Consider the following 21827-nt stretch of genomic DNA (forward strand, 5'->3'; position numbering starts at 1 on the left):
CACCGCGCCCGGCCAACTTACTCTTAAATAATTCAGACAAAGATTCTACATATGTGGGGCAATCACTCTGTGATTCTCCCTGTGTATACATGTTAAATAAATTTGTATACATTTTCTCCCCTCCAAAATTATAGACATATATACATATAATGTATATATATGTATATATTATATAGATATAAAATATTCCTAGATAGGTATATCTAAGAGTAATAGGTATAGTAGTATGTCTAGATGTATTATATATAGATATATATCTAGATAGGTAAGTAGATTAGAGTTGATAGATAGAGAATTATAAAGTAAATATGATAAAATGTTAACATTTGAGGACTCTGGGTAAAGGATATACAGGAATTCTCTGTATTATTCTTTCAATTTTTATATAATTTTGAAATTTTCAAAATTCAAAGTTAACAAAACTGAATGTCCCAAAAGAGCAAATTACTTAACCAGGCTCCTCATGGTCTTGTTTGAGGGAGGAAATCTTCCTTTCTAAAGAGCATAATCCACAGATTCCATAAAATTAGTTGGATAGTATACCATCTTCTCCCATTACCTTGAAGAGATTGCGTACAATTAATTATTTTTTCCTTTAATGCTGAAAGTATTCTTCATTTAGATATCTAGCCTAGAATTCATTTTATGAGCAAATATTAAACTATAATTAATTTCCTTAAGAGACTCAGAGCTATTCAGATTTTAGATTTCTTCTTGTGTATATTTTGGACAGATTTTCAATTTTTAAAGATTATTTAATATATTTATTTAGGGATGGAGTTTTACTCTTGTTGCCCAGGCTGGAGTGCAATGGTGCAATCTCGGCTCACCACAACCTCTGCTTCCCGGGTTCAAGCAATTCTCGTGTCTCAGTCTCCTGAGTAGCTGGGATTACAGACATGTACCACCACACCTGGCTAATTTTGTATCATCCCTTATATTAAATCTGTAATGACCACAGGATCTGGACTGTTGCACATTTTTGCATTCTTTGACAGATAGTCCTTTTTTCCTTGATCAGTCTTACTGGGAGACTATCAATTTTATTATTTTCAGAAAAATCCATTTTGGCTTTATTTTCCTTTTGTGAATGTTTATTTTCTATTTCATTAATTCATACTCCTTACCATTTAACTCTTTCTACTTTCATTAGATTTATTTGCTTTCTTATTATAACTTCTTGGGATAGATAGTTAGATCATTGCATTTTAGCCTTTTTTCCCTAATACATACACTGAATACATTTATCTTTAATCAGGACTTTAGCTGTATGCCACAATTTTTACTATCATTCAGATAAAAATATATTCTAATTTCTATTGTGCTTACTTCTTTGATCCATGGGTTATTTACACTGCATGTGTGTGAGTGTGTGTGTGATTGTCTGAATATATGGTGAGTCTGTGCTGTCCAATATGATAGCCACTAACCACATGTGGCTATTTGAACTAATTAGAAATGAAACTTAGTTCATCAGCCACACTAGTCACATATTAGTGTTCAGTAACCACATCTGGCTAGTAACTACTGTGTTGACTATAGTAACTACTGTATTCAACACTATAAATAGGACAAAAAGAGTCCTATTGGACAGCACTACTCTAAATGATTTCCATCTGATGAGATTTGTTGTTGCTTTATGAACCAGTACATGCTAAGTTTTGGTAAATTTTCTCTGTGCACCTAAAAAGAGTAAGTTTTCTGCCATTGGTTGCACTGTTACCTATACATCAATAAGGCCATTTCGTTAATCAAATTGTCAACCTACACTGTAATTCCTTAGAATTTTTTTATGTTTGTTCTATCTTTTACAAATGTGAGAGTTGTTTCAGTGTGTAGAGGTCACGGTAATAAATACATAAAAGAAACAAACGTGAGAATTGTGAAAGTCTCCTACTAGGATTACAGAATTATCACTTCTTTTAGTTTTGTCAATTTAAGCTTTATATATTTTGGAGTGAAATTATTGTTATGTACATGGGGTTCTTGGCTCTCAATAGAAATTAGTAATAGAAATGAAGATGAGGCCAGGCAAACTTTTCCTAGACAAGGGTTATTAAGACTTACCCCCAGAAAGTTTGGGCATAAGGGAGACAGAACAGGAAAAAGTTCTTGGGCTGACTCCCCAAGGGGAGTGCATTGTGATGTCTTAAGGAGGGTGGCACGCAGAATTCATGAGGTAGGTGAGTGTCACTATATGTGCAGGGAAGAATGCAGAGTGTGCAGATACAGTGAGGAATCTTGGTAACATATATGATCATAAAAGGGCAGATAAGCCCCTCCTTGGGCAGGAATTTTAGTATTATAATGAAGCATGGGTCAAAGATTGGTCATTCTTCTGGTTTTGTGCACATATAGGTGATAGGGTTAACTCCTTGGAGTGTAATTTATGTTGGGATGTTGCTTATTTTGGTTTTTCAAGGTCTCACAATCAGCAGATATGGTGCCTTGAGTAAGATTTACGGTGGGATGCTGCTTATCTTAGTTTCCTCAGAGAGCTTGCAAGGTCTGGTCAGTAAGTATGTATGAAAAAATACATTGGCAGGGGCTGGCTGAGTCCCACCCCTACTCTGTTTCTTTCTCCCTGAGAGATTTTACCTTCCTTATTTTTACGGAGAAGGGGCTGGAGGTCTTGTCTTCTGGAGCTGCTTCTTCCTGAACTGGACTGTTGTCCTTGCCTAACATTGGAGGTTGTAAAAATCTCTTGCTGACTGATCTAATGATTTATAGGGACTTAGATTCTCCTAGTATAGTATATGTTGTTCCATCATCAGCTTGAGTGGAGACTGTTGAAGCCTGGAAGATACAAGCTTCAACCATCCACACCTTTGTTGAGTCAGCTTCCTAGTCCTGAGAATATATTAGTTTAGTTAAACAGCTGTGTCTCATTCCAGGAGGAGGCATTGCAAATAGGCTGAGCCTCTATATTAATGAAGGCAAACAGGTTTTTAATAAGAGGCATTTCTATGGAAAGAGAAAAAAAACAAAGATTAATGTTGGACACAATATATCCAGACGTAAGACTCAAAATATCTTTAGTTACCAGGGAGGAAGGTGGTCGCAATCTGACACATTTTTCTTACCTATATCATGAGAAATAAGCTTCAGCTTGCAGGGCCTCAGGAACATGGGAGCAGCAATTTCATTGAGTCCTAGTCTGAAAAATAAAAGAAAATTTTGAAAATGTTGGTTTGGAGTCCAGAAAGAATTAAAGAGCCAATCCAAATTGTAGAATATAACAAAAACTCAAAAACAACAGACAAGAACTGGAATCCAATAACTAGTGCACTATACATTTTCTTTTTAAACAAAACGTAATTTTCCTGTCCAGTATCCTAGTTTTACCAAAGACAAACCATGGTAGGACATGGTATAACAAGACTAAAACTTATTTTGAGGTAAGCTTTAGCCATTTTTTTTTTTTGAGACAGAAGCTTGCTCTGTCACCCAGGCTGGAGTGCAGTGGTGCAATCTCAGCTCACTGCAACCACTGCCTCCTGGGTTCAAGTGATTCTCATGCCTCAGCCTCCCAAGTAGCTGGGACTGCAGATGTGCATCACCATGCCCAGATAATTTTTGTATTTTTAGTAGAGAAAAGGTTTTGTTTGTCACGTTGGCCCGGCTGGTCTCGAAATCCTGGCCTTGTGTGATCCACCTGCCTTGGCCTCCCAAAGTTCTGGAATTATAGGTGTGAGCCACCATGTCTGGCCGTTTTAGTCTTATTATACTTGGTGTGATTATTTGCATAAAGTACAGCAAGAATAATCATTTGCCATATAGTATCCTTTTTTAAAATAAATTGGTTTTGCTGAAACTTTATTCCGTAGGAATCTCTGGTTAGACTTTTCAAAGCCTTAAGCCCCACTGTGGATGTATTTGTGCCTATAAATACTTGTATGAATTGGGTGAACGCCTTTCCTCTAGAAGTCTTATAATAGTTTGGGGGCTCCTGGGCCTGTCAGAAAGTGACAATCTTTTCCACAGGTCAGGAACCCTGCGCAGGAACTGCATAGACAAAGTATGAAACCATTTCCTCCAAGGAGCTTTTATGGGATCTCTAAGTAATCCCCAGTTTTTAAAAGCATTCTGAAAACATACTATTCCAGTCAAAACCTTAATAAAACAAAAAGTGTCTCTAATTGTGCCTGTTACAAAAGAAGACAGATTCTTATTGCACTTAGGCAAACAACTATATTGCCACAAGTTAGGAATACTCACGAATAATTTTCAAATTCTGGAGAAGTTAACCAGAGAGAGAGAAATATGCCCCCAATTTTGCTTACAGAAGTATACTTTACTCAGTTGTTAAAAGGTGTAAATAGCTTAAAAGAGAAAAACGTTTTCTTGATTCTGAAAAACATAGCAAAAAGGATCAGCAATGTTTTAAATAAAAAGGTCTAAGAAAGATTATTTCAGTCTTTTTTGTTGTTTTGAAACAGGGTCTGGCTCCGTCACTCAGACTAGAGTGCAGTGGTGTGATCACAGCTCACTGCAGCCTCATCCTCCCGGGCTAAAGCAATCCTCTTACTTTAGCCTCTTGAGTAGCTGGGACCACAGGCATATGCCACTATGCCCAGCTTATTGATTGATTGATTGATTGTAGAGACAGGGTCTCCCTATATTGCCCAGGCTGATCTCAAACCCCTAGGCTCAAGTGATCCTCTGGCCTTAGACTCCCAAAGTGCTGGGATTACAGGCATGAGCCACTGTGCCTGGCCTATTTCAGTCTTCTATTTAAGTCCATGCAATTAACTCTTGTTCTGCCCAATATTGGGCCAACAGTCCTCATGAACACATCAGCTCTCTATGCAAGTCCTGGAGGTTTTTCTTTTTTTCTATTTCAATGGCACAATCTCTAAAGTTATCAGGAACCTTCATTCAAGAGCACCCATGAGAGTTTTATAGCTGATTATAAACCACCTTTTGAAAAGGATCAAGACAACAATTATCTGTAGACGACAAAAGTCTTAGGACAGTCACAGTTAAAGACACAACTAACAAGGAAATCTGGCCATCTCTGTGGCACACAATAATTCCACATAACCATAATTATTACTGATAACAAATACTGAGACAAATCAGAATTACATCAGAATTAGGAACAAAAATTGTCTTTTCTTCCAAAAATACAATTATGGAACACAAATTAATAACATATTTATATGAATATGACCCAAAGGAAGTTAAACACATTTTATATTTGACAGTGTTTTCTATATGATCTTAATATACCAACTAAGCTCAATATGTCGTTTTTGGACTTCAGGGGACCTAATAGTTAAAAAGTTAATTAGGACCAAAAAAAAAACCAGATTTAATTTAGAAATTGATCTTGGAAAGTTTGTCAATAGCAAATGTTTAAAACACTTGATATCATAAAATAGAATCCCAGGTCACTATAAGCCATTTATTTAGCCAAAATAATAATAATTTAAAGATTTTTTAAAAAAGCAAAACTTTTATTCTTTGGTAGAGACTTGGTTTTCCAGACAATAAGATGTGGTGAAGACATCATAAGGCCAACTGAATCTGTCTCCTTTTAAAATCTTTTATTATCATTTTAATTATTACAGAAAAATCTTGTTTAAAAGAGAAAACCAAATTCTACCTTTGTATTAATGCATTATTAGCATTAAGGTTAATTTTAAATAAAATCTTATAAACAAATCTATCTAATTTTACTTAGTTTGACCACAAGGTAAGATGTCCATAAATAACCCTTTACAATTTTTGGTTAGAGCAACTTAATATTCCAAGAAACCCTTGTTATTTTGACACATGGGCCCACATTTTGGCTTTGCATCATGTGATTTTATTTTAATGTTTAATTTGTGGAAAAAGTAAATAATACCCTTTTAATTGTAACTCAACTTGCTCCCACATGTAATTTTTTTTTTTGCAAGAGTAGTCTTTTATAAATCTTTTACAATTCGTTTAAACCTTTAGTTTTATCATATCTTTCTTTAATTTGAAATAATTTTTAAACCCTCTAAACTGGAAAAAATTACTTTCTCTTTAAAAAACCACATCCCCATGGCTTTTTATAAAAAAACACATAGCTTTTATTTTTAGTGTAAGCAATTTTAATTATGTACCAGGTGCAGAGCCTAAGACACGGAACTGAAGATAATATCTGACTCTTTTTCCACCATAGTGAGGGGCATGGCTAACTCTACATGTCCCGTCCCCGGGCCTAGAATCTAATGGCTTCGAAGCAGGCAAGTTGAACAGTTATCAAAAATTACAGAAGCAGTTTATGATCTTAAAGCATCTAGCAAATACAGTGTTTTTTTTTTTTTTTTTTCAAACACAGTCTTTTAACCTGCCTAATTTAGGCCAAATGTATGAATTTTGAAGATGTTTTTATTTTGCCAATAATCTTTAAAACAATCTTAAATTTGCCAAAGATTGCTAAAGTCATATAAACTAAAACAGCATTGGACTTAATTTATGAGTATTCATTTACTTATAAGCCAATTTAGTAGCATGCTAGACACAACACTTAACATAATGCATGTACACACACATAAACACATCTAAACATGTATATATACACATAAAGATCCAATAGCTCTTACCTCATATTCTAGCCAAATATGATAGCAATACAAAGTCAATACTTCATAAAAGATAGATGGATCCAAATGATTTTTTTTTAAACAAAATTGGAAACTGTTCATATGGCTAAATTTTGTTTACCCCAATAGATAATCCAAGGAAAGCTGTGGACCAAAATTTGGGTAAAGCAGTCTCTATGACAGTTTGTTTTAAAAAGCCTCTTTTACCCTTTGTTTCCTTCAGTTTCAAATGAGTTTCCAATGTTTATATTTCAGTTAGACCATAAATAATGAGTCTTATCTCAGCACCAACAGCTTAGTAACAACAGATTCAAAGCAGGCAGAGGAAGACAGTACTAGAAGACTCTACTTAACTCCATAGTTGCAGGTTAATCATTTGAGCTCTCAACTTTCCTTACTGTGCAGAAAACCAACACTGACTCCCACATCCAGGCATCCATGATGCTTTCCTTAAGTCTAGCCAGGTGTCCCTGGCACCATCTCAGGCAGTCTCCCCAAACTGACAGGACTACACACTGGACAGACAAATAACAGGAAAAGTCAAAGATCTCTCTTCCCCACTAAGTGTGGCACAGGGAAATGAAGTAGACAGGGCTTTTAAACAAAGTTACAGAATCAATAGCCAGAGTTCCAGAAACCAGATTCTTTAGGACTCCAGCCCAAACCAGACTGCCTGATTCTTCGGGACTGAAATCCAAACCAGACCATGTAGGCCAGGGGAGGGATGCAACATGTCCTGCTTCCTGCCAGGTTAATCAGACCCTGGGGGAAACTGTTTTAATTCATCTCTCACAGATGTCTATTAAGGCAATCCAAAATAGTGAAACTATGGGGAAAGTGAAGAAAAATAAAAAGGAGTGCTGAAAGGAGCAAATGAAGATAGAAAGGAGAGGAGAACATTGTTTATGGGTGGAGCAAGGAGCCCCAGGAGGCCAGATGAAGGCTCACCATTTGTGGTGACACTGAATCAAAGGTTCAGGTACCTGCTCATTAGCTGCAAAAAGGGTCACATCAACTAGTCCTGCAAGCTCTCAACCACCCAGCGTAAGGACAAAAATCCTCACAATCCCTTCATGGTTGCCAAGAGATATGTTATTGGTATGACACTGTCAGCTCTCAATGTAATGGCAATTAATATGAGGCCAGTCAAACTTTTCTGAGATTAAGTTTTATTAAGACTTATGCCCAGAAAGGTTGGGCATAAGGGAAACAGCACAGGGAAAAAGAGTTCTCTGGTTGACTCTCTGAGACTGCATCACGATGTCTTAAGGAGGATGACATGCATAATTCATGAGGTAGGTGAGCATCACTACATGTGCAGGATGGAATGCAGAGTGGGCAGATACAGTACGGAATCATGGTAACATACATGTCACATGATCAAAATGGCAGATAAGCCGAGTGGGGTGGCTCACACCTGTAATCCCAGCACTTTAGGAGGCTGAGATGGAAGGATCACTTAAGCCCAGGAGTTTGAGACCAGCCTGGGCAACATGGTGAGACCCCATCTCTACAAAAATAAAAAAATTAGGCAGGGCATGGTTGTGTGCGCCTGTAGTCCCAGCTACTTGGGAGGGTGAGGTGGAAGGATCACTCTAGCCCAGAAGGTCAAGGCTGCAAAGAGCTGTGATCATGTCACTGTCCTCTAGCCTGGGTGACTGAGTGACATCCTGTCTCAAAACAAACACCAACCAACACCCCTCCTAAAAACAACAACACCTCAATGAAACAAAATGGCAGATATGTGGGAATTTTAGTATTATAATGAAGCATGTTGTTGAAGATCATTCTTCTGGTCTTATGCACATCAGGGCAACAGGGTTAACTCCTTTGAATGAGATTTATGGTGGGATGCTGCTTATCTTAGTTTTTTTCAGAGCACTTGCTAACCTCTGGTCAGCAAGTATGTTATGGAAAAATACATTGGTGGGGGTAGGCTGAGTCCCATCCCTACTCTGTCTCATTATTGGGTGTATATACTTTTAAGAATATTTATATTTTTGCCAAATTGACTCTTTAATCAATAGAATGTTCTACTTTATTAACATTTTTGCCTTAAGGTCTACTTCCTGTCTGATATTAGTAAAGCTATTTAACAGCTCTCTTCAGTGTTTGAATATTGTATCTTTTTCCATACTCTTAATGTTAAATTTCCTGAGTCCTTATAGTTACTGTGTGTCCTGGGTAAGTGGCATATAATTAACTTTTTAAAAAAGTTTCTACTGAAGAATATTTGTCGTTTAGTTCACTTACATGTAATTACGGATGTATTTGGGTTTGCATCTAATGTGTTTCTATTTGTTATCTATTTGTCTTCCCTGTTCTATGTTTTCTATTTTTGTTGCATTCTTTTAATCAATACTTTTAATTAATGCGTTTTACCTTCTATTAAGTTGCTACATATACTCCTGTTTTACCCTAGGGATTATAACATGCCTCCTTGGTTTTTATTAGAATCCATTACAAATTGGTACTTTTACTACTTTCTTGAGAATGTCCTGATTTTAGGAATTATTATCTTGCAGTCAATATTCAGTTAGATTTACCTTCAGATTTACTCTTTCCATGCCTCTTCATTTCTTCCTAAAATTGTTTTTCAGAATAGGATATTTTTCCTTAATTTTTGGCTATTACGAGTAGTAATCGTCATGCACATTGATGTACAATATCTGCTTGAGTCCCTGATTTTACTTCTTTTGGGTATATATCAAGAAGTAGAATTGCTGGATCATACGGCAATTCTATTTTTAAGTTTTTCAGGAGCCACCAACATTCCCATCAGCAATGCCCAAGGGTTCCAATGTCTCCACATACTTGCTAACAAGTTCTGATTTTGTTTTGTTTCTTTGGAAAATACCCAGTCTAATGGATCTGAAGCAGTATCTCATCATGGTTTTTTATTTTTTATTTATTTTTTTATTTTTGAGACGGAGTCTGGCTGTGTCACCCAAGCTGGAGTGCAGTGGCGCAATCTCGACTCACTGCAGCCTCCACCTCCCAGGTTCAAGCGATTTTCCTGCCTCAGCCTCCTGAGTAGCTGGGTCTATAGGCACGTGCCACCATGCCCGGCTAATTTTTTGTATTTTAATAGAGACGAGGTTTCACTGTGTTAAGATGGTCTCAATCTCCTGACCTCGTGATCCGCCCGCCTCGGCCTCCCAAAGTGCTGGAATTACAGGTGTAAGCCACTGCGCCTGGCCTTCATCATGGTTTTGATTTGCGTTTTCCTAATGGTTAATGATGTTGAGCATCTCGTCATGTGAATATTGACCATTTATATATCTTCTTTGGAGGAGTATCTATTCAAGCAATTTGCCCACTTTAAAATCGGGTTTTGTTGTTGCCTGTGCTTTTACTGTCATATCCATTAAAATCATTGACAAATCCAATGTCATGAAGGGTTTCCCCTGTCTTCTTGTAAGAGCTTTATATTTTTAGCTCCCATGTTTAGGTCTTTGATCTTTTTTTTGTTGTTGTTAACTTTTGCATATGGTACAGTGTAAGGGTCCAACTTCATTCTTTTGCATGTGAATATGCAGTTTTCCCAATTCTATTTGTTGAGAAGATAGTCCTTTCCTCATTGGATGGTCTTAACATCCTTGTCAAAAATCATTTCATCATATATGAGAGGGTTTATTTCTAGGCTTTCTATTATATTTCATTAGTCTATGTGTATTGACCTGAAGGAAGAAAATGAGGCAAAATTAACGTAGAGAGTATTTTGGCCAAGGTTGAGGACTGGAATTTGGGAACCACTGGGAAGCGCTGCAGAGAGCAAAGGAGAGTCTCGAGTCTTTAAAAGAAAAAAAGAAATGGGATGAATCAAAACAGAAAGCAATTTACAAACGTTTGAGGAATTCTCATTGGTTTACAGAAATAACACTGATTAGGGATTAGCTATACATTGTTGAACTAATGGGTATGAGCTATGGTTTCCAGCATAAGGCATTGTTAGGTTTATGGTTACTTGGTGGTGACAGTCTAGAGTCCCTATAGCAGGCAGATTAGAAATAGTTAGCTCAAGCCTGAAGTAAAAAGTGACTACTGTCACATTTCAATGTCTATTTGGGCCTGATAATTTAAAGGAGGTTCACATTCCTCAGATTAAAAGTTTCTTGTCTTCCTCAAGTGTCTGTCTTTATGCCAATACCACACTATTTTGATTACTGTGGCTTTGTATTAAGTTTTTTTTTTTTTTTCAAAGACTGGGTCTCACTCTGTTGACCAGGCTGTTCTCAAACTCCCAGGCTCAAGGGGTCCTCCTACCTCAGCTTCCTGAGTAGCTTGGACTATAGGTATGCATCACCATGGCTGGCTATAGTAAGTTTTGAAATCAGGAGTGTGAGACCTCCGACTTTATTGCTTCTCAAGATTGTTTTGGCTAATTGAGATCCCTTTACGTTCTATACGAGTTTTAGAATTAGTTTTTCTATTAATGCAAAACTTGTCATTGGAATTTTGATAGGGATTGCATTGAATCTGTAGATTTCTTTGGGTAGTATTGAACATAGGATATCTTCCCAATTATATGTGCCTTCTTTTGCGTTTTCCAGCAATGTTTTGTAGTTTTTCAGGGCACAAGTCGTTCACTTACTTGGTTAAGTTTATTGCTAAGTATTTTAGTCTTTTTGATGGTATTGTAAATGAAATTGTTTTCATTTCCTTTTTAGATTGTAGATTGTCAGTATATAGAAATGTAACTGATTTTTGGGTGTTGATTGTGTATCCTGCAACTTGGCTGAATTCACTTATTAGTTCGTGTGTGTGTGTGTGTGTGTGTGTGTGAGATCTTAAGGGTTTTCTGTGTATAAGATTATGTGATCTGCAAATAGAGATAATTTTACTTCCTCCGGTCCAATTTGAATGCCTTTTCTTTCTTTTATTTGCCAAACTGATCTGCCTAGGACTTCCAGTATTATGTTGAAGTCGTGAAAGCAGGCATATTGTTTCTCTTAGAGAAAAAGCTTTCAGTCTTTTACCATTATGATGCGCACTGTAGGATTTTTTTTTTTTTAATATGGCCTTTATTATACTGAGGTAGTTTCCTTATATTCCTTGTTTGTTGAGTGTATCATAAAAGTGTTGAATTTTGTCACCTTTTTCTGCATCAGTCGAGTTAATCATACTTTTTTCCTTCATTCTGTTACTGTGGTGTATTACACTGATTGATTTTTGTATGTTGAATCATTCTGAATTTCAAAAATAAATCTAACTTGGACATGGTGTATAATTATTTTAAAGCATTGTTGTATTGTGTTTTCTAGAATTTTGTTGAGGATTATTTATAGGGGACATTGGTCTGTAGTTTTCTTGTAGTGTCTTTGTCTGGCGTGGTGTCAGGTTAATGCTGGTTTCATAAAATGAATTTGGAATTGTTCCTTCCTTTGTAATATTTTATAGGAGTTTAATAAGAGTTGGGGTTACTTCTTTGATAGAATTCACCAGTGAAGCCACCTATTCCACTAATTTAATCTTACTAGCCATAGTTCTATTCAGATTTTCTACTTTTTCACAATTCATTGGTAGGCTGTGTGTTTCTAGGATCTTGTCTGTTTCATCTAGGTTTTTCAATTTGTGGTGTACAATTATTCCTAGAAGTTTCTTCTAATCCTTTTTATTTCTGAAATTATAGCAGTAACATGCCCTCTTTTATTTCTGATTTTAGTTGATTTGGGGATTACAGGTTTTTAAAAAGAATACTACAATTTGAAGTCACTTTCTTGTAACATCATACCACGTGGTACATAATATTCACATAACATCACTCACTGGTGATGTTACCCTTTAGCTGGTGCATCTTAGGCAGGTGAGAAGACCATCAGGGGACATTTGGCAGTGGCTGGAGACATTTTTGACTGACTGTCATAACTTGGGGTGGGTTGCCACTGGTATCTAGTGGATAGAGGCTAGGGATATTATCAAATGTCTAATAAATCCACAGGACGGCTCTTCACAGCAAAAAATTATGTGCCCCAAAATGTCAATAGTGCTAAGGTTGACAAGCCCTGCCTTAAGGTAGTTTTTGTCAGATTTCTCCACTGTCGTTAGTTTTTCCTTTTCCATACTCTATCCTTTGGAAGTAGGTCAACAGGTCCAGCTTCCTCTGGAGGAGGAGAGAATCTAAATATATAATTTGGAATTTTTCCATAAGGAAGAGTTGTCTCTTCTCCCATACCTATTTATCAGTATGGATGCATGTATGCTTATTTGGCCTTGGGAACTCCTTCAGTTTGTCTCCTATGCTCCTTTGACATGCCCCTATCCTTTTGTTTTTGAACTCTTACCTACTTTCTGTACAAGATGCTCTAGGCTCATCTTGCGTTTTCCCTGCCCTAGCCCTACAACCAGTCATTTCTCAAAGAAGCCCTGGTTCCTTTCATTTGGAGAATGATATTTAGAAACCAAGGTCTGGTTATGCTCATTGATGCTGGGGTGTCATTGCTTCTAGATCCTCTCAAAGAGCTAGGTAGTGTATGTATGCATACTAACTTATGTATAGATGTATGTTCTATAATTGTTTCTTCATAATCCATCTGTGTGTGCATAAAATGTATATATGAGTTCATATTGATGTTTCTGACTCTAATGGTTTTGGCAAGTTTTGATTGGACATACTGTGCATGAAAAATTGCAGAATCTGGATAGCCATCCTCCAGACACGATTCACCCTTTCGTCTTTTCTAGCTGGCAGCTAGATTAGGGGAAGATAACTTACTTCACTAAAAGGTTGACCTTACTTGACATTGCATTCAGTCTTTTTAAGACTTGGTCAGGTTTTATCCTCTCTTGGGGTGTAGCCATATAGTGTTTACATTGAGAATGTGGGGTGTTTACAAGGACACCACCTACTTCGCACAATTTATACTCTAATTTTTATTCCCTAGCACGAGTCAGCTGAGTTTCATTTAACCTTCCAGCATGGTTTGAATAGATTTCTTGGCCCTTTTCCCTGTCAGTTCAAGAATCAGCAAATGCCTGGAAGAATCAACTGGCATAAAGTGTCAGGCCCAATTCTCTGCATTTCCCTTCCACTCTATATTCTTGACAGTTGTTCGAATTTTGTAGTTTTGTCACTCATTTCTAAGACCTAGTAAGCAACCAGGTTTGGAAAACTGGAGGTCAGGAGTGTAGGTTGATTACCAGTTATTTTATGTGGATGACAAGGTGTTTAGTAGTGTAATTCATAAAGATAGGCAATTCAGGAGGAAGAAATCATGGGTGTGTGTGTGTGTGTGTGTGTTAAGTTCATGAATTTGAGTTTACCCGTAGGACATTGAATACAGAAATGTGTAGTAAGCTCTCAAAATGTATTCTCAGGAGAGATAGCTAAACTTCAGAAATAGATTTGGAGACCACCCTGTTTTTTCTTCTTTGCTTTTTAAATTCTCCAAAGAACAGATAATAAAATTTACCTTTCTCTTACCCACTTCTCAACCTATCATCATGTCAATGCCTTTTAGCTCCTCTACTTCTGGACCTCATGATTTTATTTCCAGACTTTAAAAATGGATTTCCTGTTAGTTTCTCTCCCCCTTTTAATCTGAAACTTCTTTTAAAGCAGAAAGATCATTCAACGACCTTAATGGCTTTTCATTACTTTGAGAATAAAATGCAGAAACATAAAATCTAGTCTAACCCACCAGGTACATTTGTTTTATAGATAAGCTACAGCCCATTAAAGTGCCTGCTTGTTTAGCATCACAATCCTTTTTTTTCCCCACTTGATTTTCATTTCCACATTATTCTTACCCTTCGAAATGTATGTTTCAATAAGCATTTTCATAATGCATCGTAACTGTTTGTGACCTTCTTGAGGGCAGGCGCCCTTCCCCTGCCCCTCTTCAATAGGAACCAGTAGAGTGCCCGACACTGAATATTTACCAAATAAGTGATAACCACCATGCTCCACATTTCTTGCACTTCCTTTTGTGCCATTGTGATTATTCCCTCCCTGCATTTATGCTTCTATTCCCATCCTTCAAAGCTCAAGGACTTCAGGACTTCCACAAAGCTCTCCCTTTTCCTTCTAATCAGAATTGAACCCTGACTCCTCTGAGTTCTTACAAGCATGTCCTACTTTTATGATTACATTGAGCCATGTGTTTTCTGTACATATTAGTCTCTATCACTATACAATATACACTTCATTGGAAGAGACAGTATATTCTTTTTATGTACTACAAAACCTCCCAAAAGGTCTTGCCTTAGCATCACACTAAGGAAGTAATATAACAATGCTAAATTAAAATATTAATTGGACAATTATGGAGGACAGAGTAAACAACTTTGTAGTACTATTATTTAGTAGCAGAACTTATCAAATTGTTAATACCAGAAAGACAATTTGAATTTTTTATTTTTTCAAACTATTTCTATTTTTCAGTGGAAAACTTTGCATGTGTGTTGCCTGTTTTCAGGATGTATGTCAGAAATCAAAAAAGTCTGATGAATGTTGCCACTTGAAAAAAAATCAGAAAGTCTTTTTATTTTTACACAGAATAGACTATACAAATTAATCATGTAGGTACTTTAGCTACTGTATAGGAAAAACTTATTGTCTTCTCTATACTCACAATATTTCTGACACCAGATGTATATGAGGTTTTCCCATATCAAGCAATTCTCCAATTTTCCGTGGACACCCACTAAGTGCCCTGTAATTAAATTTTGATGCTATCTACCTGGAATCAGATCAGCATAGATGCTTCAGGTTAAGGGCTCAGTTCTACAAGTGAAACCAGTTGTGTCAGTTTCGGACACTAATCTGCACTTCAGACACCAATCTCATGTCCATGTTTTCACTGATGCTTCTGACCAACTGGTTATAAATCCAAGGTTACTACAATCCCCTCTTTGAGTTTCAGCATTAGCTAGAATGGATCATAGAATGTAGGAAAAGTTTCTTTACTAGATTCTTGTAAAAGAATACAACTAAGGGTCAGCCAGATGAAAGAGATGCATAAGGCAAGGTGTGTGGGAGGAACACTGAGCTTCCATGCCCTCCCTAGGTACAACACCCTCCTAGTACCTCAACAAGTTCAACTGGAAGCTCTCTGAATCCTGTCCTTTAGGTTTTTATGAAGGCCACATCACGTAGGCATGAATGATTAAATCACTGGCCACTGGTGACTGAATTCCATCTCCAGCCTCTCTCCTCCTAGAGGTCAAGGTAGGGTGGAGTTGATCTGAAAGTTCCAACCCTCTAATCACATGGTTGATTCTCCTGGCAACTAGTCCCCATCCTGTGGTTCTGTCTTTCCAAAAGTAATCTCATTAACATAAACTCAGGTGTGGTTAAAGGGGCTTGTCATCCTAATTACTCTTACCACTCAGGAAATTGCAAGGGTTTTAGGAGCTCTGTACTAGGGGATGAAGACCAGATATATATTTATTACAAATCACAATTTCACAGCTACTACTTTTTGTTCAATCTATAGATGAGAAGATAAATGCTGCTAGAAACATCTCTACATTTTGACATAATGAAAAATTTTTTAAAGATCCTGTTTCACAGGTTTAGCAGCTGTTATTAAATGGTAGTGAAGAACTTTCAAACCAATAGAATTTATAGGCTGTATTATTCAAAGCAAAATAAATCTATATTTCCTGTGAACATTACGAGAACTTGCACAAACTAATGTGCACTAGGAAAACCAAAACTATACCCTCCAAAACTAAAAACAAAAAAAAAACTTCTGAGAAAAGGAGGCACTGGAATTATGTACTTAGTAAGTTTAATATCAGAATGGTATAGCATGTTTACACACGTGGAATTTAAAAATAGATATCTAGCATTAGCATAAAGTAAGACTAGCTATCAGGGTTAAGTGTCATATTATTATAAATGCCAATTAAGATATGGAGGGGATTTAAGTTTTCCCTACATTATCTAAAATAATTTCTGATATGCAATTGGTAATTTAAGCTCTCTAAAGGTTTGAGATTATAACAATAATACATTTCCTTCTGACTTTTGACTGAATACCTCCCACACTGATTTTTACAATACTTGATAAGTTCTGCATTAGATCTCTCACAATAATACAACTCTCTTCCTGTAGGTTATGTCTGAATAAGACTAGAGCTTTTCCAACATTATAGAAAAGATAGAAATTTGTTTCTATTGTTGTATACTCACATTCAGTAAAAAATTTTTTCACATTGAAGGTTTTCCCACAACTCACAGGACTCTTCCTCAGAGTTTTACTTTTTCTTTTTCTTTTTTTTTTCTTGAGACAGAGTCTCACTCTGTTGCCCAGACTGGAGTGCAGTGGCGGATCTCGGCTCACCGCAACCCCCACCCCCCAGGTTCCAGTGATTCTCATGCCTCAGCCTCCTGAATAGCTGGGACTACAGGTGCCTGCCACCATACTCAGCTAATTATTTTTTATTTTTTGGTAGAGACAGGCTTTCACCATGTTGGCCAGGCTGGAGAATTTTTCTTAATTTTAGTAATGTCTGAGCTCTGAGTTAAACTTTCATTATAAAAACTGAATTAATCTCCTGTGTGGTACTGGTGTTTTTGGTTTGTTTGTTTGATGTTGTTGTTGTTTTTTAATAGACAGGGTCTTGCTCTGTTGCCCAGGCTGGAGTGCAATGGTGGGATCATAGCTCACTGTAGCCTCAAACTCCTGGGCTCAAGTGATGCTTCCACCTCTGCCTCCCAAAGTGTTGGGATTACAGCCGTGAGCCACCACGCCTGGCTCCAGTGTGGTTTTAATGCAGCATAAGAGCTTACCACTGATTAAAAAACTTTTTCATACTCATCAATAATGAACAGCATTCATTAGATTTTTTCCTGGTATGGTGTCTCTGGTACTGAATAGAGTTGAAGTATATACTAAAGGTTTTCTCACATTCATCACATTTTAACTGTCTTCCCCACAATGGACTTCCTCATGAATAGTAAGTTCAGAGAGTTGGCTAAAACTTCTGCTGCACTGAACACACTGGTAAGGTTTCTCCCCAGCATGGATTTTCTGGTGTTCAATAAGATCTGTGCATGTGCTAAAGGCTTTCCCACGTGCCTCACACTTATACGGCTTTTCACCAGTGTGTATTTTTTGATGGTTAATGAGATCAGAACGCCGACTAAAGCTTTTGCCACACTCATCACATGGATTTGGTTTCTCCCCAGTGTGGATTCTCTGGTGTACAGTAAGAGCTGAGCACTGACTGAAAGCCTTCCTGCACTCACTGCATTTATATGGTTTTTCCCCAGTGTGGATTCTCTGGTGTTTAATGAGGTCTGAGTTCTGAATGAAACTTTCGCTGCACTGTGTGCATGGATATGATTTTTCTCCAGTGTGAATTCTCTGATGAAGAATAAGGTCAGAACTCTGACTGAAGGCTTTCTTACAACTATTGCAATGATAAGGCTTTTCACCAGAGTGTACTCTCTGATGTTTAGTGAGGTCTGAGCTTTGACTAAAAGTTTTATCACACTGATTACATGCATATGGTTTCTCTCCAGTGTGTATTCTTTGATGCTTAACAAGATCTGAACGGCGACTAAAGCTTTTAGTACAATCACTACACGGATAAGGTTTCTCTCCAGTGTGGATTCTCTGATGAAGAATAAGGTTGGAGCTCTGACTAAAGGTTTTCCCACATTCATCACATTCATAGGGTTTCTCACCTGTATGAATTCTGTGATGTTTAACAAGATCCGATCTTCGACTAAACATTTTATTGCACTGATTACATGGGTAAGGCTTCTCTCCAGTGTGAATTCGTTGATGATTAATAAGATCTGAAAGCCTACTGAAGGTTTTGCTACATTGATCACAAGGATAGGGTTTCTCTCCAGTATGAATCCTCTGATGTAAAATAAGGACTGAGCTCTGATTAAAAGCTTTCCCACATTCATTACATTTATAGGGTTTCTCTCCAGTGTGGATCCTTCGATGTTTAATAAGGTCTGAATTCTGACTGAAACTTTTGCTACACTGATTACATGGATATGGTTTCTCCCCAGTGTGGATTCTCTGATGCAGAATAAGATCTGAGCTCTGACTGAAGGCTTTCCCACACACATCACATTTATATGGTTTTTCCCCAGTGTGAATTCTTTGATGTTTTATCACATCAGAACTCTGACTAAAATGTTTGTTACACTGGTTACAAGTATAAGGCTTCTCTCCAGTATGGATTCTCTGATGTTTAACCAGATCTGAGCGCTGGCTAAAACTTTTACTACAGTGACTGCACTGATAGGGTTTTTCTCCTGTATGGATTCTCTGATGTATAATAAGATCTGAGCTCTGACTGAAGGCTTTCCCACACTCATCACATTTATAAGGTTTTTCACCAGTGTGGACTCTTTGGTGTTTAATAAGGTCTGAGCTCCGACTGAAACTTTTAATACACCAATTACAAGAATAGGGTTTCTCCCCAGTATGAATTCTTTGATGCAGAACCAGGGCTGAGCTCACACTAAAGGCCTTTTCACACTTATCACATTCATAAGGTTTCTCACAACGGGTTCTTCGATGCCTAAAAAGGCTTGTACTCCAAACAAAGCTTTGCCCATATTTGTCACAGTTATGAGGTCTCCTTTTAAAGACGTTCTGATCTTTTTCATTTAATTTATCCCCAAATTCACAGAATTCTCTGCCTTCAGAATCCTGGAGAACATTCTCTCTGAGACTGCTAGACTCTTCTGTCAATGGTTCAGTTTTTGCTGTAATTCCCTCCTCTGAAGCTGGCTTTCCAATCTTGGTCTTGTTCTCACCATCTGGAACAATAAACAAAATCCAAATGGAATGCGTTCTGTATATTGTAAGAAAGTTTCAGGTGACACAGATTAGTATTTGCCCATAAAATGTGATCTCAGTGTGAGTATTCCAAAAAATGAACATTACCCTCTGAGGAAACCTAGAAAGATTCAATAAGTAAGGGATCACATTAATCATTTATAGAAGTGATGTACCAGATATGCTCTGTATGTTTGTCACAGGAGATCTAGGAATTCTGAAGCCTAATTAGTGATTAGTAAATTGTGACTAAATCCTAGAATGAATACATAAGTATTTTATTAACATATATAAGGCAAGCAGGGTGAATCTCAAAAAAGATAAAAAAGTTGGTTGGGCTTTATCTAGTACTACCCAGCGATTTGGGCTAAAAGTATGGTATTAACAAAAAAGAGAAAAAGAAAAACAAGGAAAAGAAAATGCTTCAATTACTTTGTTTGTATCTTCTTTATCAATTTTTAGAAATGGTACACAATTGATTGTTAATACACCAGTGGAACATGTACTATGTTCTCAATACCTTATATAATAAAGCCACAAACGAGAATGATCCCAGTCCTAAAGTACAGCAATCACTTAAATATTGAGTTTTCATACAACTGTTTGAATTTATTATGTGAAAACATCAATAGGATTCCAAATGGGATAATGCTGCATACCTTCCATCTTAGTATGAAAATTATGGTTTTTATTTTCACTCAAATGGAAGGCCATCCTAGTTCTGCCATAGGAATGTCTTTAGGAAGAATACCCAGGAAAATAATAATGGTTACACCTGAAGAAAACTGGGAGTCACATGGTGAGGAGTATGAGGAATTCTGAGAAACTTTTTATTGCAAACACTTTGATAATGTTTGACTCTTTCATCACTTGCATGCACTAGCTATTTTTAAAAATGAATATACCTGTGAACCACAAATATCTGAGATGGGTCTCAGTAAATTTAGAATTTTATTTTGCCAAGGTTAAGGACACACCCATGACACAGCCTCAGGAGGTCCTGATGACATATGCCCAAGGTGGTCAGGGCACATTTTAGGGACACATGAGACATCAATCAATATATGTTAAGATGTACACTGGTTCGATCTGAAAGGTGGGACAACCGAAGCAGGGAGAGGGGCTTCCAGATCATAGGTAGATAAGAGATAAAGGGCTGCATTCTTTTGAGATTCTGATTAGCCTTTCCAAACGAAGCAATCAGATATGCATTTCTCTCATTGAGCAGAGGTATGACTTTAAATAGAATGGGAGGCAGGTTTGTCCTAAGGAGTTCCCAGCTTGACTTTTCCTTTTAGCTTAGTGATTTTGGGGTCTGGAGATTTATTTTCCTTTCACATACCAAAGTAAATAAAACTGTTGAATTATGGGAAAAAAAGAGATCTATATTTGTATACGACAATTTGTAGTAGTAAACACAGACCACAAAGTGATAATATAAATCACTCTGAAAATTGGTTGCAAGAAAGTGTATTGTGTTATGGTCTATATGAGCCACTGTAAGTGTACTTCACAAGCACTGCACTCAACTGAGTGATCATTATCTTTATGATTTAGGACATGCTATCCAACAAAAGAATCCAGATAGCTGGACCAGAATTAAATTTGAACCCCATAAGCTCCATTTTGGCTAGGCTGTAACCAGGAAGGTATATCTACCACCAACCAGGCTGGCCAGCAACTGCCATTAGGAGAAAGAAAGAAACATCATGTCCAGGAATGGTCAGAACAGAATCTTAAATTTTCAAAATCAGTTCTATAATAAATTTCTACCTCTTTTGTCCTGGTTATTTCTAAGGAAGTGACCAAGAAGACATAAGCCCTTTCTGGCAACAGCCACATTCAGTGAACAAACTTCCTTACTAAGGAGTGTGAACCAGAAAAAGGTTAGGAAGGTAGAGTCTATATCTTTTCTGAGTTGACTTCTGAGGAGCCATTCCTATACTCAACAATACCAGATACCTATGATTGTAGGGCACATGAAAGCTTCACTGAATTTCTTTTTGAGATGCAGTCTCATTAGGTTGCCCAGAATGATCTTAAACTCCTGAGCTCAAACAATCCTACCTTAGCCCTCTAAGTAGCTAGTATTACAGGCTTATGCCACAGTACCGGTTCCCACTGAATTTCTTGACTATCAGCCCATTGTTGAGTGGTGTTTATTACAAAAGTCATATCTGTCAGACTACAAATGGTCTGGAGAGCTGAAAACACGTCCAATTTGGGTGAAAGTCTAAAACCTAAAGGGGTACTTCCAAGTGGAGGCTTCTTCCGTCTTGCCAAAGGCTCCAATTAGCAGAATCATTAGTCATAAATAAAGACTACCTCAAAGGAGTCATTAGGTTTGTGAGGGGTCCCAAAGGACTTGTGGCACTTCTCTATATTCAGTTCTTCCCAATAGGGAGGATCCCCTCTGGCACTTAAGTGATACTGAAATACAGAATACCTACTAAACATTCAGATGTAGAAGCAGTAACAACAGTATACTGAATTG

General features: G+C 37.2%; 1 protein-coding gene across 13 annotated transcripts in view; it reads right to left on the reverse strand.

Moving 5' to 3' along the window:
- Positions 1-21827, reverse strand: part of LOC101926696 (uncharacterized) — a 67959-nt gene that overhangs the window by 23126 nt on the left and 23006 nt on the right. For 4 of the 13 annotated variants that reach the window (XM_045377640.3, XM_065534304.2, XM_065534305.2 and 1 more), the window contains exon 3: positions 15031-19314. In XM_045377640.3, coding sequence (XP_045233575.2) covers positions 17447-19314 — 1868 coding nt within the window. In that variant the 3' untranslated portion in view covers positions 15031-17446. Of the gene's footprint in view, positions 1-448; positions 560-3043; positions 3158-15030; positions 19315-21827 lie in introns of those variants that run through there. The other 9 variants (XR_012427179.1, XR_012427177.1, XR_012427182.1 and 6 more) reach the window with 3 other exon arrangements.

This window comes from Macaca fascicularis, chromosome 18 (assembly GCF_037993035.2).
Source record: "Macaca fascicularis isolate 582-1 chromosome 18, T2T-MFA8v1.1".
NCBI lineage: Eukaryota > Metazoa > Chordata > Mammalia > Primates > Cercopithecidae > Macaca > Macaca fascicularis.